The sequence below is a fragment of the Vicia villosa genome, linkage group LG3 (assembly GCF_029867415.1).
Source record: "Vicia villosa cultivar HV-30 ecotype Madison, WI linkage group LG3, Vvil1.0, whole genome shotgun sequence".
NCBI lineage: Eukaryota > Viridiplantae > Streptophyta > Magnoliopsida > Fabales > Fabaceae > Vicia > Vicia villosa.
Window position 1 is genome coordinate 65,860,007 of NC_081182.1, and position 26,899 is coordinate 65,886,905.

The window sequence follows — 26,899 nt, forward strand, 5'->3', positions numbered from 1 at the left end:
GTTAAATAGTTTCTAATTTTTAAAATTTGATATACTAAAATTTGTTTGACAACATAAGTTTACAAAACTATTCTGTTTTTATGAGTGTTGAAAATTAAAAAAGTAAAATAGATTTTAGAGGTTTTATTTTTTAATATTTATAAATTTTAAAAATTAAAAAGAAAAAATTAAGAAAAGTAGTGGAATTTTTATTAATAAAAAATTTATAATTTTGTGTAACTTTAAAATAGTTTTAAAATAGAATTATCAAACATGTTTATTTTAAAGTTTTTTAAACAATTTTTTAAAATTGATTTACAAAACAACTTTAAAAACTAAAAATTGAAATTTATTCAAACAAGTTCTAAATTTTATCAATTCAACATTTTAGTATATTTTCATTGTATATTATAATTAGGCACGCAGTATTTTTTATAATTATACACCTATGTGATTTTGTAGTTGGCATTTACTTATTTTTAAATGTTACTTATCTTTTTAATAGAATTTTTTTGATGAAGTTTTAAAATCTTAAGAAAATGTATAATGTTGACAAATGATTATTTTAACAAATGATAATGTCTCTTTATTTGAAATTTATTATCATGTATGTTGTATAGTGAACCAAAATTCATGTATATTGTATAGTAAACCGAAATTCATGTTTTATAATCTTCAAATCATGTATAGTGAACCAAGATTTTTTTTATTTGATCCAACTTATTTTGTTGATATATATATATATATATATATATATATATATATATATATATATATATATATATATATATATATATATATATATATATATATATATATATATATGTTACAATTTCATTTTCAAGTCAAAAAGATAATTATTTAAATAAAGAATATTTCTATTCTAATGTAGTTTTTACCTATAAAAACATTTTAGTCATATTTTTAAAAAACATTACAAAAATGTACAAATATATAAAAATGGTTTTCATAACCAGTTAAGAGAAATATCAATTTTGTAACCATTTCCATTTTTTTCTAAAATTTGTTAATTGTTTAATTAAATAGAAAGAATTTCTAACAAATTACTACTTCTGTTTTCTTTCAAACGGATATGCTTGACCCTGAATAACAAACTTTTTTAATAAACCATAATAAAAATATTTATATCTTATATATCATTCACCAAAAACACAAAAGCATCAATAAAAAAAGAAAGCCAACCATCCAACCTCATGCACAGACAGACACAATGAACAAACAGCCTAACTGCACCCTTTTCATAAAGTGCTACGAAACAAATCATACTGTCATATGTTCCATCTATATCTTAGCCTGCTAGATCGCACAATGCTTTTGCTATCTAGGAGAAAAAATTTATCAACTTTTATACTAGTACCTCTTATCTTTAATATTAAAATTTTAAAAAAAATCAATAATTAATATATTCATTCAATCTATTATAATATATCAGATATATTAATTATTTAAAAAAATTTAAAAATATAAATATTTTGATATGATATATACTGGAAAAAAATAATTTAAAATAAATCGTAAACAATAAACTCATGAATATTGAATGACATGGTAATGAACTAATGATATGTTTCGGTCAAAACTAAATGACTTAAATTTTGACACGTGCTATTAATCCAGAGCACATTTTATATTACTTAGTTACATAAAAAAGTCTCCAAAAAACAAAGAAAAGCATGTGTAATGCAAAATAGATGGCATAAATTACAAAAGTAGAAAAGTGAAAGTAAGCACCTAAAAAGATAAAACTAGGTGTATAGCATCGATCCACCTTGGTGAGTCACAAGAAATGACCCTTTCAATTGTCCCATGAATATCCACATTCAATGGTAATGAAGTAACAAAAACAATGTAATAACTCAAAAAAGATGTGAACAATCAATCATGTGTCCTACAAAAAAGAGACCCCACCACACAAGCATACAAACTCATCACGTAATCCAAAAGCCATTTCAACTTAGCATCTGCCAAACTTAGGGTCCCATTTCACATGGGAATAGGATAAGCATGAGAGAAATATTCAATAATAGGACAAACACTTTCATTTACCATACTTAGTAGTGTAACCAAATTTTTGAAATTTTATTTATATCACAAGTCTTACATAAAGCATTGAATATGAATATTCTTAGGTAAAAACCAAACCATAGGTAAAAACAAACTTTTATTATTATTATTATTATTATAACCCCATATCATAGCTAACAACAAGCATAAAAATAAAAATCTAGATTTTTTCTAGGCCTAGAAAATTACATGTGAAGAAAATTGCAGTAACACCTTTTTGGCCCAAAGGGAAACTTCACATGAATATGATATGGGTGGCCAAACCAAACATTTGAAAGAAAATAAAAAGAGCATTCTAGATTCCAGTTGTCAAATTCAATGGTACCATATTGACATATCTTGCTCTTTCTGCATAGGATCCATGCCTGTTCCATGACTATCCTCCTTAAAATCAAAGGATGACAGATCAATTTGTGGGGACCCAAACATATACTGGAAATTATTGTTGCTGTTGTTGTTGTGATTGTGACTCTGAATGTGATTGTGATTGTTCTCATAGGGAGAATTCAAAGCTCGAAACCGGTCAAATTGACCTGCACCTCTAGCAAACATGTGATGATGGTTATTATTAGACATGCTAGTTCCTTCCATCACCATTCCTTGACCGCGGTAGAAATTCTGATGCTGCTGTTGCTGCTGCTGCTGAATGCTGCTAGGAATGCTGCCAGAATGCGGTAAGTTGTGATTCTGTGCAGCGGAAGCAGCTACGCGATTGTTAGTATTCCGGTTGCCTTGATGGATATCGGAATCATAGACTGTCATAAGGTCGCCGATATTTTTCTCACCGTCTTCAGTAACTCCGAGTCCGGTAAGATCGACTGAAGGTGGAACCATGTTGACAGACTGAGTTGTAGGTTTCTGTTGAACAAAGGAGTGAGGGAATATGACTGGTTTAACCTCGTTAGCATGAAAACTTGGACCACCATAATCTGATAAACTGGCTCTATAGGGACAGCACAGTTGATGATTGTCCCTAGAAGTCCTGTCCTGAAAAGCGAGGCGAACTTCGCTGTAAGGACAAGGAGGATGTTCACAAGTGAAAATTTTTGGTTCCATCATCATGTTAAAGTCACCAGAGATCTTTCGCTTCCGCATGAAATCCATGTTTGTTGCAGCATCTCCCTTCATTGCGAAAGAGGGCTGCTGAATTGGAAGTCTTAAGCCCCTCATTCTCTCCATCATCCCAATGTTGGATGGATGAAGAAGACTCTCAGGTTTCCGTTCCTCCACGTCGAAATTTTGGTCATCTTCTCCTCCATCGACATCGTACTCATTTCCATCATTGGTGGAAAAAGACCCACTTCCTCCAGCTGAGGTAAATGGGGGAACATAATCAGGATAAAGCTCTCGCGCTAAAGCCTCCTCCTGATTGACAATTGCAAGCCACGTTGCGCTTTCCTTAGCAGTCATTTTGTCTTGAAGGCATTTGGACTGTCTCACAAGCTTGCGAATTTTGGCAATGTCAGGAGACATGTGCTTGATGACAGCAGTCAGGACACCAACCTTCCATGCCTTCTTCAGGTCATGAGGCTTCTTGTAAGGCGGAGGGCCTTGATCTTTCGGTAAACCGATATGAGGCCACCACTCTTCATTCCCAGTTGGCCACCAAGGAGGAGAAACACCCTTCTCCAACGGATACCGCCTCTGAGGGGGATCACAGTGTTGCATCAGTGCAGATAACAGAGAACCCAAAGTTGTGTCCTGCAGCTCTTGCAAGGTGTGAGGGGTTGGCCCAATTGAGTTACTCCCATCGTTGTTCCCCGGAATTGCATTGTCTGCTAGGTACTTCGATATCGCAGCAGGACCATTCCGATCAAACCTAACCTTATCCTTCCACCACTCCCGGAGATTATCCGAAGCCCCAGTCACAGGCTTCCCCTTCTCGGGAATTATCCCGTAAACAAACCCTTGAGCCTTACAAACCTCCATCATCTTCAGCATGTACTTCAAGATACCATCTTGAGCCCTCGACATCTTCTTCCTCCTTGCCTGTTCCTGCGATTGCCTCTGCTTCGCCGCATCGAGCCCTTCCCTCGGCTTGCTTTGTTCCTTATCCTTCAACCGCTTGTGAAGCATTTTGTACTTCCACATCCTCTTCTCAAGCTCATCAATATCCATTTCATCATCACTGTAATCTTCGCCAATCATCACCCCAGGCTCAGTTTGCCGGGCGGTACCATCCCCCTCGACTAGGGGACCCGAAAACACATCCATATAACCAGATAAACCCATCTCATCAAACATCATCATCATTTTCCAGCGAAAATAACTCCAAAAGATAACCTAATTATCCAGAAGAAGAAAAAATATTCAACCTACAAATTTGACCAACTACCACTGCTCACCAATTCAAGTCAACAAATTCTGTAATTTGGATGACATTTGTAAACCTGCCAACAGCAATAAAACAGAGAAAAATTAACAAAGTGCAAAAATCAAATCAAATGTTTTCCATACAATAAAAAAAAAAACTAGATCAGAAAACATGTCATACAGTAATATCTTCAAGATTTTCACCAAACTCAAATTATAGAAATTAAATAAAAAATTTCGTTCGCATCCAAAAAGCTAATAAAATCAATACAAAGAGAAGAAAAAAATCTCAAATTCTTCATAAAAATTAATTAGCAAATTTTTAATGAAAAAAATAAATTATGGAACTTCCCGCTTATTAATATATAAAAAAAATAGATCAGTGTAATCTGAATTCACTGTGTTAGATTCCTAGTTGAATTCAATCATCAATCATAGTATGATCAAATTCACCAGGAATCAAAATATCAAAAGTACAAGCAACAAACGTAAACAGACAATACCATAGTAATCATAAAACAGAAACGTAAGAAAAATTGATGAGGAAAATTATGAATCCAATAACGACAAGAAGAACTTCAGCAAGTTACGAAAAAAAAAAACAGCATGAACAAATAAGGAAAGAAACTTCAGTTTAACAAAAAGAAGCGAAAATGAAAAACAGCACTAACCAAAACAACACAACGTAACGTAAGGTTACAACGTTAGAGTTGAAAGGGTAAGTAAAAAAAAATATTAAAAAAAAAGAATAAAACATAGAATCTTACGAGATGATTCAGTTTCTTGTATGGTGGCTACGAGTCAAATGAAGCAGAAGAAGAAAGAGAGAGGGAGAAGAGAGAGAAAATGAAAAGGGACCTTAGAGTTTGAACATTATCTCGATTTTATTGCATTAACAAAGTGGGGACGGTCCTAGGTGAATGTGAAGATGGTGGGTTATTGGTGGGGTAAACCCAATTTTGAGGAGGGAAAAAGCTTAGTGGAAAGATATTTTATGTAATTTGGGTTACAATATTCGATATTTATACAAATTTTGTGTTAATATTATATTATTATTATACATTTATCCATTTTTTAACAAAAATATAATTTGTCTAAATAATACTTTTCATTCATAGTATAAGTTTTTAATTATTAATAAATAAATAATTAGTTGATATTATATATGGTATATACTAAATTATTCAAATTTTCAATTTTTTTTTTACTATTTTTAATTTAATTATTTTAGAAAAGTCAAATATTTAAATAGACTATCATAAATTTTGTAAAAGATAAGGCTAATATTCATTTTATATTTTTATTAATGTTATGGTCAAACTTTGTATTTGGTTATTTTTCATTTAAGATAATTTCGTTAATTCTTTCGTATTTAATTATAAATAAATTTTTTAATTTTTATTATATATATTATTTTCATCATTCATTTTGTCTTCGTTGAACGATAATATATCTTCGCAAATAAAAATTCAATAAATAATATAAATTTTATCACATAATTCTTAATTGGATAATATTTTTATAAATTTAACTAACTTAACTAATATGAGTTAAAAGGTAGTGCACTAACCGTGTAAAATAGTTTTACACTGTCATCCAATAGGGAGTCATGAATGTGCCATGTCATTAAAGTTTTTTTAAATAAAAGAATGTTTTAATTAGATGCATGGTGGTGATTGATTGACAGTGTAAAAATATTTTACACTGTCAGTGCATGACCCATTTTCTCTAACTTATATATATATATATATATATATATATATATATATATATATATATATATATATATATATATATATATATATATATATATATATATATATATATATATATATATATATATATAATTTAATGTGACACCTAAAATTTTAATTAATAAATAATATATTAAACGATCTATATTGAAAGTGTATTTTGAAAAATATTGAACATACAAATTACACGGAGTATATATACTCACACATATTACACACGGGCAGTTCATAATTGCTACTATTAGTAGATTTTAATTATTTAGAAAATAAACTCCTATCAAAAAAATTATTTAGAAAATAAACTAGCTAGTATTAATAAAATAGTGAAAATGTATTTTTAATAGAAAAATACAAACACATATACAAAAAAAATTTAATTCGATTCAATTCTATTTTTCACAGTACTATAAATTACCATGTGAAATAAATATTTTTTCAGAAATAGAATGTAAAAAGTTAGATGATTGACTACGCTTTTGATTTTTAATAGTAGTATTTTTTCTTCGTTATTCACAGAATTTAGTTAGTAGTAAAGTAGTGAAAATGTATTTTTAATAGAAAAATTTGAAATTAAATAAAAGAATTCACATTCAATTCAGTTTTTTTTGTTTTCACTTTTACAATTTAACATATGAAAAAAATTAATTTTCTGTAAATAAAATGTGATATAGTTTGACGGTTGACTACACTTTTGATTTTAAATAGTTTTTTCTTATTATTATTGGCGGAAGTTATCTAGTAGTAGGAAAGTAGTGGAAATGTATTTTTAATAGAAAAATGTAAATACATGCAAGAAAGAATTCAAATTCAATTAAATTCTATTTTTCACACTTTTAAAAATTAACATGTGAAATAATGATTTTTTTCGTAAATAGAATGTAAAAAGTTTGAGGGTTGTCAACACTGATTTTAGATCGTTTTTATTTAATCAAATATATATCGACATCGAACCAAAACAGTTACAAACAAGGCAATCTACAAGATCCAACCGGGCCAACCCTTCAGACAAATGAAACCTACAGACAAAATAAACCTTTTAGCCAAGGCATCACTAATTTTGCAATGTGATATTTCAACTTAGGCTTGGCCCAAATTTTATGTACAACTATATCAATGATATTCTATGTTGATGTTGCTATTTGTATTCCCAAAACAATGAGAGTTCGTATATTTCATAAACAGTTTCAGTAAAAGCACACTTCAAAACTTGTGTCCTTCAGCCTTTCCTTTTATATTCATCCATGATCTAAAGCATCTCTTCGTGCTAACATCCTCGTGTATACTTGACGTGAAACCAATCCAATAACTTTGGCCATATTTTCCTATGATTTGAACAGTCACACAAAAGGTGTTGCAAAGTTTTCTATTGCTCGCAGAAAACAATTCTTTTCATTTACAACCATGCCAAATCTGTGCAATTTCTCCTTAGTTGTCAGCCTATCATGACAAGTCATCCAAAGCACAAAGATAGCTCGTGGTCTAGCCAATTTGCTGCAGATCATTTTCCTCCAGTGAACAGTTGGTTGAGGCTCCTTTAAAGTGAAATACATCTTCCTGGTTTGGAATGTATTCTCAAGTTGCAGTTTTTGCCAGAGTTGGTTATGTTGCAATAGATGCCTTTGTTTTAAAATGGTTCTCAATATCCAAAGTGTGTTCTTCTTATGGGAACAATCATTAGTTCATCTTTTTTTATGTGGTAACAATGTACCCATTTGATCCAAAGGCTATCCATTTTTCCACTAAGAATCCACAAGAGTTTGATCAAATTAGCTTGGTCCCATTCCTTTATCGAGATAATGTTCAATCCACCTTTGTTTTTGGGAGCACAAACCTTATGCCAAGCCACCAGAGACTTCCTTGTAATTTCTTCTCCACCATTCCACATGAAGGATCTACACACAACTTCAATTTTCTGGATGACTTTCTTTGGCAAAGGGATGCATTGCATCCAGTAGTTTGTAATTGCAAAAATATACTATTGATAAGCTGCACTCTACCTGCAAAACTAAAAAGTATCGCACTCTAATGTTTAACCTTTTCTACTATTTTATCAACTAATACCATACACTGATGCTTAGAGAGTTTCTTACTGGTTAATGGCACTCTAAGATATCTGAACGGGAGAGGGTCTGCATTAAACTTTGTCATGATTTTGATCTCCTGCTTTGTCCTGCCATCAATATTGTCATAGTAAGCCTTTCATTTTGCAGGATTCACAGTCAATCCTGTTGATTTTGAAAACTCCTCAAAATCTACCATAACTAGTTGTATGGATCTTGTGTCACCCCAGGAAAAAAGTAACAAGTCACATGTAAAACTAAGGTTGATGATGCCCATGTTTTCACATTTGGAATGAAAATTAAAACCATGTGTTTTCTTAAGCTTTTACAGAACCCTGTGGAGGTATTCCATAACTATGACAAAGAGTAAGGGGGTAGTGGGGCCCCTGCCTCAATCCCCTTTCAGTCTTCAAGACTATAATGTGTCCTCCATTTACCTTGAATCTATAGGACACTGTAGTGACACTCAACATGATCCACTTTATAATTGTTTTAGAAAAACTGAGCTCTTTCAAGATGGTCTCCAAAGCACTCCATTCAATTGTGTCATAAGTTTTTTAGAGATCCATTTAAAGCATACATCTAGGTACTTCTTATTTTGTAGCATACCGCTTTATGAGTTCATAAGCCATGAGAATATGGTCTTGAATGTGTTATACTGGAACAAAAGCAACTTGGCTCTGGTGGATAATGTTGTTTAGGTCTTTCCCCAATCTATTTGTCATTATCTTGGATATGATCTTATAGATTGTTGTACAACAAAAAAATGGCATGTAATCTTTAACAGTATTGGCTAAAGCAGTTTTAGGGATTAGAGTTACTAGTGTGCTAGTGATAGCACTGTACATCCTTTCTTCATCAAAGAATTCCTTGACAACATTAATTACTTTCTTTTTGGTTATATTCCAGGTCGCTTTAAAAATTTGGCACCATAGCCATCTGTACCATGGGATTTAAGGTCACTAATGCTCTTTAAAGCTTGTAACATTTCCCCCTCTTTAACTTTGGGATGTTAGGTACCTTTTATGCTCCATGGAAAACTGGCTACCTTGTCTCATACAAAAAATATCAATTCCTTGTAAACTACTTGAAGTTGTTCCCATGAGATTACAATAGAAACTCAAAACTTCTTTTTCAATATTAGCATGTGTTGTAAGGATGTTACTATAATTAGTATGCAGTGTGTTCATTTGAGTTTGCTTCTATTTTGCTTCAGGGTTGCATGGAAATAAGCATTATTTCCATCACCCAGCTTCAATCATTCAATATTTGCTCCTTGCCTCAATAATTGCTCATCCATATTGCTCCATTGTAGAACATCTTTTGTGCACTATTTTGTTCTTTTAATTTTTCAGTATTTATTCTATCACGTGACACATTTTTGTGGGCCTCTTTTAACGCTGCTCTTGCTTTTTCAATTTGCAGGTGAATTCCATTGATAGACTGGCTCAATTTTTTGATAGAAGGTTGCAATCTTTGTAACTTCTTCCATAGAACATACATATAATTGCCTTGGATAGTTTGACTCTAGTTGCTTGACACAACTTCCTGGAAACCCTCCATGTAGTTAACTGCATTTTGAATTTTAAAATGATTACTTCTAGTGGTTTCCTGTACATGACTATGTTAACATAATATTGCATGGTCTGACACCCCAAGTTCCATGATGCTAAAAGTTGTATTAATATTTTGTTGATGTCAAGCCACATTTACAATCACCCTATCAATTTTGGAGTATATGATGCCATTAGAATGCTTGTTAGACCATGTGTAGTAGTCACCAATACTATCATTCTCAAACAAATTAGTTTTTTTCCATCATTTTGACCATATCATGATACTCTGCTTCATGGACAGGGTTGCCTCCAGTTCTATCACAAGACTTAAGAACATTATTGTTGTCTCCCATCAGAAACCAAGGGCCTTGTATTTGTTGATGTAATCTCTCTATGTCATTCTAGAGGATCTTCCTTTTACTACAACAAATAACGCTTTTAACCTTAGACACGAAATGTGTTTTACCTAGGCTTTAGTATCGAGGTAAAGAAGGATATCATGAAAAGTTTTCACTTAACACCTCAGTGATTAAAAAATTGAGGGGTATAGTTATATGCACATGGGTTCGAACCCCAACAGTTGCACTTTTATTATTTTCAAATCTAGTGTATCTTTTATCTTGATTTATTCATAATACCGAGGGGTATGATTATTATTATTATTATTATTATTATTATTAATATTATTATTATTATTATTATTATTATTATTATTTTAAGTTATTACATTATTTACCTAGAATATTACATTGTTTACCCAATATTACATTGTTAACACAAAATATTAAAATTAAGAGTGAAGACCCATTTTGGTCCCTCACAAATATTACACGAGTCAAATTAGTCCCTCACAAAAAAATTGACTCAACTTAATCCCTTATAAAATTTAACCGGGTCATATTAGTCCTTCTGCTAATATTTTTCTCAAATCGGTTTTTTCTACTTCTAAACCGGTTCTTTTCATACTTCTAAACCATTACTGGACTGACACGTTAGATTTTTTTAAATACTAAATCAATTTTTATTTTTAATTTCATTTTTAAACAGTTATCAATGAATAATATCAAAAAAGCCAAAATTATTTCTTATAAAGTAATTTTTAAACAAATAATTTCCATGATTCCTACTAATATTAACAAATTCTATACATAAATTTTTACCTATGAGGTCTCAAATCCAAGTCCCATTCAAGTTAAATAATTTTCACTTTACAACTAGACAAATCAATTTCTATCGTTAATAAAGTGACTATCATTTACAACTAGAAAAACCAGTTTCTATTGTTAGTAAAACAACTATTATTTACAACAAGACAAATCAATTTCTATTGTTAGTAAAGTGATTATCATTTACAACTAGATAAATCAATTTCTATTCTTAATAAAGTGATTATCATTTTCAACTAGACAAATCTATTTCTACGGTTAGTAAAGTGACTATCAATAACAACTAGACAAATCAATTACTATTGTTAGTAAAGTGACTATCATTTACAAATAGACAAATCAATTTCTATTGTATAATTGACTGTCATTTAATCTGAAGAGACTTAGTTTCGAGACCATATTGATACAAATTTTATATTTTATATTTTATATTTTAAATTTAGAATTGTTTACAACTACGTGGGCCTAAGTTCAACTCCTTATAAGAAACAATTTTGGCTTTTTTATATTATTAATTTATAATTGTTTAAAAATGAAATTAAAAATAAAAATCAATGTAGTATTTACAAATGAAAAATAAATAAAATCCAACGTGCCAGTCCAGTCAAGGTTTAAAACTAGAAAAAAAGCCGATTTGAGAAAAATATTAGCAGAAGGACTAATATGATCCGGTTAAATTTTGTAAGGGATTAAGTTGGGTCAATTTTTTTGTGAAGGACTAATTTGATTCGTGTACAACCCTGTAAGAATTTGTCAACAATGGGAGTTGAACCCATGACCATTTAGTGCCTTTACCACTAGGCTATTTGTTTTCCTTGTTTAATAACTTGCATCAAAATGAATATATTATATAACTACTATTTATTTTCCAAATTGATTTTAGGGTTAATGAACTTTTTGATCTCTCTAAATATTCCAGACTTCGTTTTTAGTCCCTCTAAATATTTCCTTCAAAGAATAGTCCCTCTAAAATTTTTCATCCGCACTTTTAGTCCCTCCTGATAACGTTCGTTAACAGAGCTGGCGTGACACTGCCAACGTGACAAAGATGCCACGTGGCATTTGGTCCCCATTTTATATTTTTTTATAAATTTTATTTATTGCGACAGACATTCCGTCGCAAAATCCGTCGCTAACATGAACATCATATAAAAGCCCAGAATTTGTAGCTAATCCGTAGCTAATTTGTAACTAATTCCTAGCTAATTCAAAAACATCATTTTATGACCTACAATTTGTTTTTTTTCATGAGTTTTTACAAGAATTTCTATTACATTATAAGGATGTCTCTCACAAAAATTTAATTTTTTTTACTTGAGATGAATTAAATATGATTTATTTTACAAGTCTATTTCCTTTAAAACGGAAACACGAAAAACATTAGCATATAATTGATTTTTAGGCTATTATTTTTCAGTGTCCAAAAAATAATAATAATATTTCTAATTTCTTCTTATTATTGACAGAAATTAGTGAGTTAGTAGTAGCACAGTAGTAAAAATATATTTTTTATAAAAAATGTGAACATATACATAAAATAATTCACGTTCAATTCATTTTTATTTTTTTATAAATTAATCTGTGAAATAATGATTTTTCTATAAATAGAATGTAAAAAGTTTGATGATTGACTAAGCTTTTGATTTTTAATAGTTTTTTCTTCTTACTATTGGAGGAAGTTATCTATTAGTAGGAATGTATTTTTAATAAAAAAATATGAATAAATACATAAAGGAATTCAAGTGTGCGTGTGTGATCAAACGCTTAGGTCGTGAGAGTGTGATCATCTTAACATCTCAGATTTAAAACCCGTTAGATTCAAATAGCTTATTAAAAAAAAAACATAAAGGAATTCAAGTTATATTTTTCGCACTCTTACAAATTAACTTGTGAAATAATAATTTTTTTAAAAAATAAAATAAAATGTGAAAAGTTTGATGTTGTCAACGGTTTGATTTTTAATAGTTTTTTCTTCTTATTATTGGTAGAAGTTAACTAGTTAGTAGTAAAATAGTAAAAATATATTTTTAACTTTTAATAGTAGAAAAATGTGAACACATACACAAAAGAATTCAAGTTCAATTAAATTTTATTTTTTACAAATTAACGTGTGAAATAATGATTTTTCCGTGATTAAAATGTATAAATATTGATGGTTGACTATGCTTTTTATTTTAATAGTTTTTTTCTTCTTATTATTACAAAAGTTAGATTCATCTGAATACATTATTATTCGAAAAAATTTACCTTAGATTTCAATTATCTCGTAGATATTTATTTAGAAATCCATATAAGGGTGATTGTGCATTCCAGTTTTAAGATTAAAATAAAATATTTAGAGCTAATTTTCAATGCAGTTCAATTTTTTTATAACCTGATTTGATACAATTTGAATAATTTATACAAAAAATTGACTTATAGTCTAATTTATTTTATTTATACAACTTTTGTGTTAATATAATTTAATATTATTATGTTTACTCTTTTAATAAAAATATAATTTGTCTAAATTGAGTTTTTCATTTATAGTATAAGTTCTTTAACTATTAATAAAAAAAAATTATTACTTGATATTGTATACAGCTGTATACTAAAAATAAACGTAATGAATAATTTATTTTTATTTTACTATTTTTAATTTAATTAGCTTAGAAAAGTATTTTTTTTTTTTAAAAACATTAATAACTTTCGTAAAAAATAGACCTGATATTCATTTTGTCAATGTTATGGTCAATTTTTTATATACGGTTATTTTTCAATAAAAGATTTACTATTTTTTTATAATCAATAATAATTTTTTATGTTTAATTATATATATATAATTTTCTTCGTTCCATATGTTTTTTTTTTGTGAGTAAGGATATGTCTTCTCTAAATGAAAATTAAATAAATATTAATACTAAAAAAAATAATTTATATTTTATCACATATCATTATTAATTGACTAACATTTATATAAATTTAAGAGTTAATTAAAATTTATATAATTTAATATGACACTTTTAAATTTTATTAGAAGATTTGTGTTGAAAGAGTGTAGTTGAGAAATATTGTACACGCGAGTATACACACAATACACATGTGTTACTATTAGTAGAAATTTACCTATTTATTATTCGAAAAAGTAACTAGTAGTAGTAAAGTCGTAAAAAAGAACAATTTTACTATAAAAATGTGAACGCAAATGAATTTAAGTTTAATTCAATTCTATTTTTCGCACTTATATAAATTAATCTGTGAAAAAATAATTTTTTCATATATAAAATGTGAAAAGTTTGATAGTTAACTACACTTTTGATTTTTAATTTTTTTTTATTGCCAAAAGTTAGATTCATTTGAATACCTCATTGCAAAAAATTTATTTTAGATTTTAAATTGTCATGTAGATATTTATTTTTAACTCCAAAAACAATTTGGTTAGAAGAAATATCATTCCTGCATAGGAGCAAAGTTGTTCGTAGTTATGTGGTGTATATGAGAATTGAGAACATCTGTTTTTTCATTGTGAATTTTATAGTAAATTCGGATTGTTGTTGTTTGGGTGGTTAGGGATTGAGTTGGTTTTTTAGAGGAATTGTAAGGATAGTGATGAACATATGTTTCATATTGTTTGGGTAGCTGTCGTTTGATTAATTTGAAAAACGAGGAATCAACGGGTTGTTCAGAATAAGAGTCTTTCATTGATGAACATTTATGAGACGGTTAAAATCCAAACTTTCTGGTGACTAAAGGCTCACGAGCCATCGTTTGGTGTTGAGTATCAAGTTTGGAGGAGTAGGCCGCCTCAGTACCCTGAGGGCACTGTAAGCTAGTTGGAATTTTGTTATATTTGTGTGATTTGTGTTGATGTATCTTTTGTTGGAGCAGCTCTTTTAATACATTTTGTGCTTGAAAAATTTAGGTACTTGGGATCAATTCTAAAAGAAAAAAAATCATGTTAATGTTGAAGAGGATTAGGGTTCCGTGATAGAACAATATTGAGCAAACGAGGTTGTCCGAAAGAAAGAGAAATGAGAATATTCAAGTACCGGGTACCCAATAGAATCCATTAATGTATGAATGGGCCACCGGTTTTTTTATCCTTTCATTATTGGGCCACCGGTTTTCAAATTTAAAATTGGACTGGATTTAAAAAAATGGATCAATTTGGATAGGAATTCGGTTCATGATTATTAGTTTTTTTGTACACCCCTAATGTGAAGATAATTTTTTTCTTAAGTTTTGCCATTATATGTATGTTTTCTAATGATTGATCTTCGTATACGTAATATATGAGGAAGTTTAAGTTTTTAGTAGACATTCTCTCATGCATACTAAAAAAATAGAAGTAGTTAAGGGTGATTATGCATTGCAGTTTTCAGATTCAAAAGAAATTTATTTGCAGATAAATTTACATGTAGTTAATTTTTTTTATAACATGATTTAATATAATTTGAATAATTTATATAAAAATTTGATTAGTTAGATTAATTTAATGAAGTCTCATTTAGTTTATTTGAATATTACAAATCACGTAATATTATACATACAAACTAATACTAAAATAATAGGTTTGACCCAAAATATACATGATCTTATCGGTTGATTAGAATCAGAAGGTGGACCAGAGACGTCTTGCACAATGATGGTGATGAGGAATAGGGGTGTATCTGCAAGGTACTCCAACGATCAAGTAAGTAGGAGAATGTAACACCCTTCTAACTCAACAAGAATATTCGCAATATAATACGAATTAACATCAAATAAAATCACCAACAAGGATGTCACATCGACAAATAAACATCACAATAACTAGTCCTGCTCCGTAACACGGGTTGCATCAATTTCAAAACATCAATCGAATGACATCGGTCCAGTGTTGGCCTTAATCCCATTGTGTGGATTATTGCGTTTTGTGTTGAGCTCCGATTCCAAGCGGGAATCGATCCTATGGGTGGGGATCTTTGGAGGACGACGACGGAGTCATAAGTGATGATTTGGTACCACATGCATGAGTCCATTGTTGTTGCATTGCATTGTTGTGATGATGCATGATTTGATGATATTGAGTATTTGTGATGTGGTGTTTCTAATTGATAATTGTGATTGAATCATAAGATGATGTTGTGAATAGGTGATGATGTGCATTTGTGGGTACATTATATCGGTATTTATGATGGATATGTTGTATCGTTTATGTTTGATTGATTATTAGTATTCGACTATATCTATTCCTTATGTCTTACATAATGATTACAAAATACTCACCCTTTCTGTTTGAATGTTGCCTCCCCCTGGGTAACGCGCAGGTAATCAGAGTAGTCCGTTGAAGTTTGAGGATAGTTTTATGGCGTCCTTTTGCCGTTGTTTAGTTTGAAGGGAGTCTTGCTTGGATACGTAACATCGGGGATGGGGTCGTTATGTTTTGAACTATTATGTTCTCTTTGAGTATTTGAGTTGATTTACATTTTGATGTTGTTGCTTTGAGTCGTAACTCATGAATCGTGATGTTCGATTGATGTTTAAGAAGTTTTTTTAAAAGATGTTTTAGATTATGAGTTCCGCTGCGAAGGATTTGAATAAATGTGTTGAGTTGACATTCTATGGATGTTTTGAAATTGATGCAACACGTGTTACGGAGCAGGACTAGTTATTGTGATGTTTATTTGACGATGTGACACCCTTGCTGGTGATTTTATTTGATGTCAATTCTTATTATATTGCGAATATTCTTGTTGGGTTAGAAGGGTGTTACATAGCATATATGCATTTGAATGTTTCTAGGGTTTGAAATTGTGTTACCTGACCCTCAGAAATGAGAGAGTTTTTATAGTCCCCCAACGCTTGGCCATTGGTCCATATTTTGGACTAGGAGTATGTTTAGGAATCCTGGGAGGCTTCCCGTAACTAGCCTTTAAGCGGACAGAGAAGTACTTCTAGGCAGAAGAGGTGCCCAGCGAGCAGATGGCCCTTTTGTCTCCGACAAGGGAGCAGAGCAAATCTCTTTCTGCTGGCACAAATGTAGGTCTAACTGAGGTCAGTGATGGTACGTTGTCCTCGGGCCAGATGAAGGTGTGTCCTCGACATAGAGGCAGGAGGAATGAGGCTTCCTCTGCCCTCAATTGATTGGGCTAAGGCTATTGGATAGTCCTAGGTATAAAAGTGGATTGGACCATGCCTAGTTATTGGGGCAGTCCGGAACAGAAGCCCCCCTAGTCGTTTCTCCGAACATGGGAGTGATAACTTAAGAGCATCTCTTGATCCGGGGAGGAAGGATATGTACAGATGATGTTCGTTTCCTGAATAGGTGGTGTGCCTTAGGCACATCCGAGGAGGAAAGCCTGCGAGGAGATTTATAGTTGTGTGTGACGAGCTCGCAGGGAGCTGAATAGCTGGTTGGACCCAAAGGGATAACGTTGCACGCGTTGAGTTGCGTGTCCTAATTAATGTGTAATGATGCTAGGTTAAGGGCGTGCTTGGACACGCGCTTCAGGCGTTTTCTATAAATAGGAGGGAGCAGATTCCATTATCACTTTCATTTCTCTTTCTTCTCTACTTCTTCTGCATGCAGTCTGCTCGCGCCACTGCTTTCCGCCGTCTGAACTATTCGACCATAGTGTTTCTTCTATCGAACACGTAAGTTCTTCCTTCTTTCTCGCTTTTGTTAGCTCAAGTATCTATTTTTGCTTAGAATGCATGTTGTTAAGATAGGGAGATGATAGATTTTAGATGCTCTCCAATGGATGTTGGTGTCTGACGGTGGCTGTGCCGCTTTTAGATGTCGGCGCCGTCGGGGACGGGCCAGGGACCTTTAGGAATTTTTTTTTTGCCGTTTAGGAGTTGTAATCACGGCGAGATAGCGGAGATCATGAGTTTTTCGATGACTATTGATCGGATTCTAGGTTTGAGAGGCGGGTCGTATGAGTTTTATGGTGAACTTCATGCGAAGCTTAAACCCCATGACTCATGGAGGAGCTTCCTCAGGAAGATCTAGGGTTTAGTCTTCCGGGAAGGTTCCGGCCGAGCTCATCGCACTTTAATGAACTAGCCTATCAGCTATCCTCACCAAAATCAGGCCGATACTCCTCAATCTGAAAATGTCAACAGTAAGGGTAAGTCTCATTCAAATTAATAAATGTTATAGAGTCATAAACAATAACACATCATAGTCACATTATTCACCCAATTGTATCATATACAGATATTCAGACAAGTTTCATCATCACAACAACCAACACATCTTCAATATTCATAACACTGGAAAACATCCAATCATGTTATAAAATCATGCATATGAATGAACTGACACTATGCATGTGGTACCAACATCATCAATGGGAATAACCCACCGACCGATCCAACATCGTCAGGATACGGCCCTGCCAGCACAAATTCCACACAATGGGAATTATGCCCTTCACTGAATCCACAACATCATATGGATTCAGCCCTCAACATATGATTATGAATGAATGCAAACATATATGAAACATACTTATACCATCGTCAAGTCTATGAGTAACATCATCCAATACTCATCATCATCATCATCATCATCATCAAAGCATGTTCACATATATATATATATATATATATATATATATATATATTAGCACCATTCAAATACCATCCAATCATCATCATCACACAACCAATAAATCATCACACGATTATTGCTTCAAACATAACATGTATTATCACATCTCGTCACCTATATGCACAATACATCATTCATCAAGCAATAAAATCATGATTCAAAAATAATTGAAAGTTACACCTCATTTTATCATTTAAACACACAGGTTATTTCGTGAGGTTCATCATACTCAAAACGGCACTCAAAACAGGCCAACGGTTCAAAAGATATGTTATTTCAAAGTTTGGAAAAATTTATGCACATCAGGGTCCGCTCAACGGCCCACCAGCGACTCGTGACAAAAGCGAACTACGTTGGTACCTCCGCTTAGCGGACTGGCTCTGCTTAGTGAGCCCTTTTATTTTTCTGGAAACAATCAGCATCCGCTTAGCGAGCATAGCCCCGCTTAGCGGACGTGCGATTCTGCAGATTCTCAAGTCTGCGACTGTCATACCCCAATTTTTGCCCCATGCGATTATTTGCATATCATTCATCCATTCATTCACCAAAGCATGATTCCAAAGGAACGACATTTGTGCAATTTAGGGTTTCACGGTGGTTTAGAGACTTTTTCACCAAATAAGACAGAATCATTTGGCTCTTCTCTCGAGCAGTGGTCCACGTGAATTATGGGCACTAGAGACTTTTTCGTCATCAAGCTACAAGCTTATTCTCCTCTTCTCAGCATCAGGGGGGCAAGATTTTTGAATTAGAGTGTTTAAGGTTACATCAAGACAACTGAGGATCGTTGAATCGAGGCTTTCATTTTGTGATGATACTTGTCAATTGGTTGAAATCTATTTTGAAATTTCATGGAATTAAAGTCGTTTCTTCATCGTTGGACATCCAAAGTTAGAAGATTAAGGTTCATTGATTATGAATTGCACAAGAAAAATACGGTTACGATTTCTTTAACAAGGTTTTGTTACCTATTTCACTTATTTGTTTGCAAGTCATTCTAGATTTGAATTGAAGATTTAAAGAATGTGATTGAAATTAAAATAAGAAGATTCATTTACATGAATGTCTTGGAATACAAGTTACTTGGAGTTCGTAACCTTCATCGAGATATCAAATGGAAGTTCTAAGTTTCAAATCCATTATTTTAAGATTCAAAAGTCAAATTCCACACAAGGTTACATTCCATTCAATTTTCAATAGCTTTGCATCTTACAAGAAAAAGGAGGTCTCATTTTAATTTCATTTGAACACTTCAAGAACAATTTGCATTCAATTGCAATTGTATCTTACAAAAAGGAAGAAGCTTCATTTAAAATTTTATTTGAGAAATTACAAGATTTTTGCTAAGGTTATTAATCATTTGAAATGGTCATTTGAAATAAATATTGAGAGATTTGCAAGTGAATTACACAAGCTGTTACATAACAGAAAATTAGTCCATAAACCTAAACTCATAATGCCCAAATACAAGGCCCACCCAAGAATTTGTTGACCACAAAAAAATCTGTACAAGCTTGCTTCACACATCCGCGGTTTGGCTTGCCTCTTGTCTACCAAAGATTACCTAAAATGGCCAAAACAGAAAGCTGTAACATAAAGAGAAAAATCAGATACCACATTAGAGAAAAGGCTTGCAGCAAAGGGACAAAATTTTCATTAAATTGTTGAGAAAAAAGAAAGCAGTGATGAATCAGAAAAAGCATTATGCAGAGTTATCCAGTTTAAAGTATTTGTTCAAATCTCTTTTCCCTCCAAGTATTGGAGACTCTCTAGTATAAATACTGATAAACCCTAGAAGAGGAGAGGAATCGGCAGCAACCAAAACCTAATAGAAAAACTCTCAATCTAACCCTAGTGCAGCCTTGCTAAAACTCTGTTAAAATTTCTCCAAATACCTCCCATAGAACTCTTTCTTCGGAATCAACAGAGCTTCATATTGAAGCACTGCTTGGTTGAGTTGAAACCACACTCTTACTTCATTCAGTCAACACTCAGCCACAAATCAAACCTCCATTTACAAACCTCTACAAAAACAGCTTCCAACAATAAATCATAAATCTCTCAACTCACCCTCAACAGGTATGCATCAGTTCGGAATCAACACAACAAAGTTACGGTAACGGAAACAACGAAGGAGGAGAAAAGAAAGGGAGTTCGGGTTCACCTTGAAACAATCACCGCGAAACTGGAAGCGCTATAAGCACTGCCAAATGTGAACCACCACATCGGAACCCCTGTGCGTAGCAGCTCGCCATCCGTGCATCGTTCACGACCTCTTCAAGTGGAGCCGCCTTGGACGTCCTTGCCATTGCTGTCGTGGTTGTTTCAGCTTAGCAAATCAAAGGGAATCTCGAAAGCAAGAAGAAGAAGAAACCAAACACAGAAGCAAGTCGGAGGAAGAAGATTACATGAGGTATTTCGAGTCGTTTTTCTGTTGATTTGTAGTCGTTACTTTTCAAATTTCACCATGTAGCTTGTAATCTGTAACTCCATGGACATAGTAAAATCGATTGGGGCTGAAGGGATTGATTTGGGATAAGGGTTTTCCTTTGATTTGTTGATGTTTGAACCGAGAGAGACACCATGAGAGCGAGAGTGATGAATACGCTGAAAGAGACTTGTTTGATTTGGATCGAAAGAGAAGTGAACGTGAGCGAGAGAGAGAGGGGGTCGAATTCAAACATTTGTTTTCATTTGGTCTGTTCTGAGTCAGAGAAAAATCGGGAGAAACGAGTGAGAGGGATGAAGAGAATACCCTAAGGTTTTTTAACCCGGTAGCATTAGAAGAGATTTTCGGATCTGGCTTGGATCCAACCGACCCGACCCATCATCATTTGTGTTGCTGAGCTTTTCTTTCTTTTGTTCTTGTCATGGGCCTCACCATAAGTTTCAATCTTCCCGGCCCACTATTTACTTGTTTTTTTTTGTTTGGTAATTAAAATTAAATAGTTTTGATTCATTAGGATATTAGATGTTCATAAAAATTACAAAAAAAAATATTCCTTTTCTTTTTAGGACATTATAAAAAAAAAAGAACTTTGTTGAAAATTTAAATCTCTTCGTTGAACATTTTAGTTCTCCTTAGAGATACGTCTAAAGTGTCGCTTGTAGTACTCGTATGCTTGATCTCGTATTAAAGTCTTTCATTTCAAACAATTTCAATAAGTCTTGGTCCAATACCAAGTCATCTCAAATAGTTTCTCGATCCAACGTCGAGTTTCTTCCTTTCGAAAACCATTTTCTTAATCATGCCAAACGATCAAGTGACAAGAAGTGCACACCTCTTGAATACCTTTGATCCTTTGAATCAAACTTAAAAAAATCTTTCTTAATTAAATCGAAGTGATCAAGTGACAAGAAGTGCACACCTCTTGAATACCTTTGATCCTTTGAATCAAACTTTAAAAATTCTTTCTTAATTAAATCGAAGTGATCGAGTGACAAGAAGGGCACACCTCTTGAATACCTTTGATCCTTTGAATCAAACTTTTAAATATTTTCTTAATTAAATCAAAGTGATCGAGTGACAAGAAGTGCACACCTCTTGAATACCTTTGATCCTTTGAATCAAACTTTTAAATATTTTCTTAATTAAATCAAAGTGATCGAGTGACAAGAAGTGCACACCTCTTGAATACCTTTGATCCTTTGAATCAAACTTTAAAATATTTTCTTAATTAAATCGAAGTGATCAAGTGACAAGAAGTGCACACCTCTTGAATACCTTTGATCCTTTGAATCAAACTTAAAAATTCATTCTTAATTAAATCGAAGTGATCAAGTGACAAGAAGTGCACACCTCTTGAATACCTTTGATCCTTCGAACCAAACACAAAACATCCTTCATAAAATTAACCAACAAACTCGTAGTTTTTTATTCCGAACTACGATTGCTCTGACTTTCCCATTGCACGAGGGAATACGTAGGCACAAGATACAAATGTCTTGGCGAGCATAATAATAAAAATCTTTCCTTTCCCTTTCACAATAATAAAATATAAAAACCCCTTTTCTTTTCTTAATTAATAAACTAAAGAACACAAACATCACGCAAACACTCATTCATAAAACTAACTAAATGGGTCCCATCGAGTACGATGGAGGTGAGGGGTGCTAATACCTTCCCCTTGCTTAACCGACTCCCGAACCCTAATTTGGTTGCGACGACCATCTTATCTGTTTGTTTTTATTCTTGGGTTTTATTCGACATTTTCCCTTTCCTTTTTGGAACAAATAAAGATCGGTGGCGACTCTGTTCTATTTCGAGTTTATAAACACCTCGAGTATTTTTTAGCGCTACAGAATTGGCGACTCTGCTGGGGAAAGTCCTAAGAGAGTCAACCCTAGTTTAGTTTGTTTTATGTTTAAGTGTTTGCTTTTGTTTGTTCATTCTTGTGTTCTTTATGCTTATTCTTATGTTCTTTATGTTTACTCCTGTGCTATTTATGTTTCTTTACTCTTGCTTTATCGCTTTTATTTTATTTCTGTATTTACTCAATTGTGGGTATGGGAATGATATTTGAGTGAAGCTCTCAACCCGAGCTTTGAAAAACAAGAGAAAAACATAAGTTAGGAGGTGGTTGTGTAGTGCTAGTCCCCAAGGTGAACACCTTGAATGGCTAATACGAAAACCCCACTTGGAGGAGACTTATTCATGAGATTTGTCATAAGATGGTTCACCCGTCGCATGGCGAAAATCTGATTTCGTCGTTAACTCCAAGGACCTTTAGAACCCGTTCCATCTGAAGAAGTTATGTATCGATCCCCAAGGTGCACTCCTTGTATGATGGGTACAATAACTTCGCCTAGAGGTGGCATACTCATGAAATTCGTTATAAGATGGTTCACCTGTCGCATGATGAAATTCTGATCATGCTCGGATGCCTCTAGGAACCGTTATATCCAAAAACTCTAGAGCTAACCTTGTGAGGGGATTTTTGGGTAAAGAACTTAGAACTATCCTAACTTAAGGAGCCTTCCGATAGGTTGTTCTATTACCTTGCTTTGCATCCAACATTGCATGACATATCATTTGCATCATGCATACATCCATGTTGTCCTTGTACCTCATTCCAACTGTCTCTTTCATCCAGTCACTATCAATCGTCAAGCTGATTCCTCGACACATTAGAATAAAAGCATGTATCCAAAGACTATGGAAGAATTTCAACAAGACCAAAAGTTGTTGAGAGTGGAAGTTAGCCAGTTGAGGGAGCAGATGAATCATATCATGGGAATTCTGGAAATCTTACTGAAAGGTGGAAAAATCTCTCCACCGATCATTGCACCAGAAGTGCATGCTCCTATAGCCCAAAGGTTGTATCATCCAGTGGTTGCTCAAGTGGAAGCCTATGGCTCGTCTCCTATGGATCTTCCTCAACCCTCCTTTTCAAAAATTCCTGATCAACAATCTTTGCCTATCCCTCGACAAAGCCAAGGTTATCAGTGGCAAGGCAAGAAGCTGAATAAAACATTGAGGAAACAACAAAAGAGGCCTCGCCGCTTTGATACTATTCCTATGACTTATACAGAGTTGTATCCTGTGTTGATTCAGAACTCATTGGTGGCTCCCAGACCAACCTGACCTGCAAAGTTTCCATTTCCCAAGGAATACGATCCAAACGTCAAGTGTGATTTTCATAGTGGGATATCAGGTCACTTCATTGAAGTTTGCAATGTCCTGAAGGAAATAGTTCAAGATCTGGTTGACAATGAGATACTCTCTTTCAAGGATATCAGTCCTAATATGGTCACCAATCCTATGCCATGATCAGTATGATGACTTCCTGAATCGTCTCCTCAAAGCTGATCAAAGAAGATCATTGAGCCACTTTTATCATTTGTATTTGTAGTTTTTTCCTTGATTGCTAAGTGTTTATTTGCTTTTAAAAACATTGTTAAACTTAATGGTAGTATTAATGAAATGAATGCAAGTTTTGAATCAATCCATTCGTTTCACTCTGTTTTTTTACTTTCTTTACAAAAACAAAACAAAAAAATGTCTTTGTTTCTCCCATTTCCTTTTCTTTATCGTACTTTTGTTTAAGCAAGTATTGGAGGGAGAATGATGAAAATAAAACACCCCAATTGAAATAGTATGCTTTCGAATAAAACTTTGCTGACGATGTACAGGCATTTTTTCAAATCCCCAAACACTGGAGTTATAAGGAAGATAATCCCTCGTTAACCCTTTTGAGCCTAGAAGTTGGTGTTTATTTTCAAAAAAATCAAAACCCTTAAATATTAACCTGGGGATGGGTAGTTTTCAGTTATTCATCTGTGCATTCAGATACAATAGATTCATTCAAGATACTTTTTTATAAAGTCGCAATCTCAAGTTTCCCTTCGGACATCCTTAAAAAACTGACAATGATGGTTCTCCGTAATCATTAAGCCAGGAAGTCACTATCTTTCCAAAGCAAAAATAAGAAATTCAAAAAAGCCCGCTAAGTCAAAACCTAAGAAGAGACTTAGGCAAAAAAAAATTGGGGCATCCCGCTGGCTGTAAATCTCACAGTTCAGGCAAAAGTTAGGGATAATTAATCTTCAAAGGAAAAAGAGTTGAAAGAAGTCCTCAACAAAAACAACAAAAATATTGTAAGATAAAGATGACCGCAATCGCAAAGTAAATTTCTTGGCTTCTGAATCATCATTGTTATACAAGTGCTACAAATCCAAAACTTCTTGGAGCCATAATGCATTTGGTTGATCTAACTGAATTTAGGACTGAAGTACATCACGAAGAATGGGTGGGTTAAAATTAAAATTTGAGCCTATATCCTTTGTTTCATAAACCGTGAACCTGACCACATTACAACCCTTAAAAGACCTAATTGAAGCAAGGTTTCTTTTGAAAGCATACTACTTCAAGGTTGTGTTAACCTGACTCCTAATTTATTTGCTAATCATTTGTGTTGACATCATGCTGTCACGTTATCTTTCACAAATTGAATTTCAAAAAATTCCTCATAAGGATCCACCTTTTGTTATACCTTTATCATCCAATAAATGATTTGTTTTCGAAATTTCCATATACGTTGCATTAAAATTACCATTTTGAATAAATATTTTTATTTGCAAGTCAGCACTTAGCATTAAAGGAATTGCAGATATGTGAAATTAGGCATCTGCAAGTGATTCAATCAGGGGCACATTCTTCCCAAGCATAGTCAACTTGGGGCAAGTTATTTCAAGATCCAGTTGATCTGGGGCAGTTACCTCGAGACAAAGTCTCTCAAAGGCTCACACTGGGGCATGTTACATTATTAAAATAGTGGAGCCAGTTACTTAAAGGGCTCAACATTCAGGGGCAATCTCCTTCCAAGTGCCAAGCATAGGGGCATAAGATCTCAAATCCTCATTTACAACAGTGCATAAGATTCCTCAATGATTTGTGAATCATGATTTGTTTGGTTGATGGTGTTTCTCCTTCGGTTGGTTTATTTGCTGCATTATTGATAGTGTTTGAAACCTTAAGAATTTTGGGGGTTTTTTCCAGTCGATTTTTTAATTTCCCCAATGGAGTAAGCTGATTCTATTTTTTCCTAAGTGGTGGTCCTGATTCCCCAAGCAGTTTTGAAGCTTTTCCAACAATTGATGTTTCCAGTTTCGCTTTGGGTTACCCCAGTAGGCGTGGTTCCACTGTTAGTAAGCTTCTCTGACAAGTGTGGTTTCCCTCTAGGGTTTATTTCCCCAATGGATGTTATTCCCGTCGAATTTCTCTCGTCTCCAGCATAAATTTATTTCTTCTAGAAGATGTTATAAAAGACAAACTCTATGTAGAAGTCTCCATCCAATTGAGATTAGTCGAGTATCTCGTTGTACTATGATGTTTTGAAGATCTCCAGTTTATCTGTTTTGTTCATTTTGTCAGCATATGCATGACATTCATACATCCATACTTACATCATTCATACACATTTGCATTTCCTAATGATCCTAAATCCATTTTGGTTATTTTTATCACCAAGTAGTGTGTTCCTTCCCTCCAATAGAGTGTCAGCCCTAAGCAGAAAAATGTATATCCTTTCTAAATTCCCCATTGAGTTTATCCCTCATGGGAGTGTTTTGCTTTAGCTTTCCTTTCCATTTCGGATAGGATAAATCCTTATATGAGCTTATTCCTCATGAGGAAGAGTCTTGGTTTACCGTTTCTCTCAAACTCATTCTTGGATTGCTTTTTCTCTAATTATTTAGACCTCTAAAATCAATGAAATTTGGATCAAGAGTGTATTTAATTTACACCTTTGATGAAGATCCTTTCACCTTCAGTAAACGTCGGTGTATCTTTCATTTCTCTACCTTCAGTAAACGTTGGTAGTTCACCTTCAGTAAACGTCGGTGATTCTTTTGTTTCTTCACCTTCAATAAAACGTCGGTGTATCTTTCATTTCTCTACCTTCAGTAAAAG

At 33.0% G+C, this 26,899-nt stretch overlaps 1 protein-coding gene across 3 annotated transcripts; it reads right to left on the reverse strand.

Moving 5' to 3' along the window:
• Positions 1–2,144: 2,144 nt before the first annotated feature.
• On the reverse strand, positions 2,145–5,300 carry LOC131661728 (protein ETHYLENE INSENSITIVE 3-like). Of its 3 annotated transcripts, none has more exons than XM_058931335.1 (2): positions 5,145–5,300; positions 2,145–4,454 (listed from the first exon to the last, which is right to left on the reverse strand). In XM_058931335.1, exon 2 carries the CDS (start codon positions 4,315–4,317, stop codon positions 2,380–2,382), a length of 1,938 nt encoding a protein of 645 aa, XP_058787318.1. In that variant the 5' UTR covers positions 4,318–4,454; positions 5,145–5,300; the 3' UTR covers positions 2,145–2,379. The 3 variants fall into 3 exon arrangements, with proteins under 3 accessions (XP_058787318.1, XP_058787320.1, XP_058787319.1); XM_058931337.1 differs by lacking the exon at positions 5,145–5,300 and adding an exon at positions 5,049–5,066; XM_058931336.1 differs by lacking the exon at positions 5,145–5,300 and adding an exon at positions 4,881–4,898.
• Positions 5,301–26,899: the final 21,599 nt, after the last annotated feature.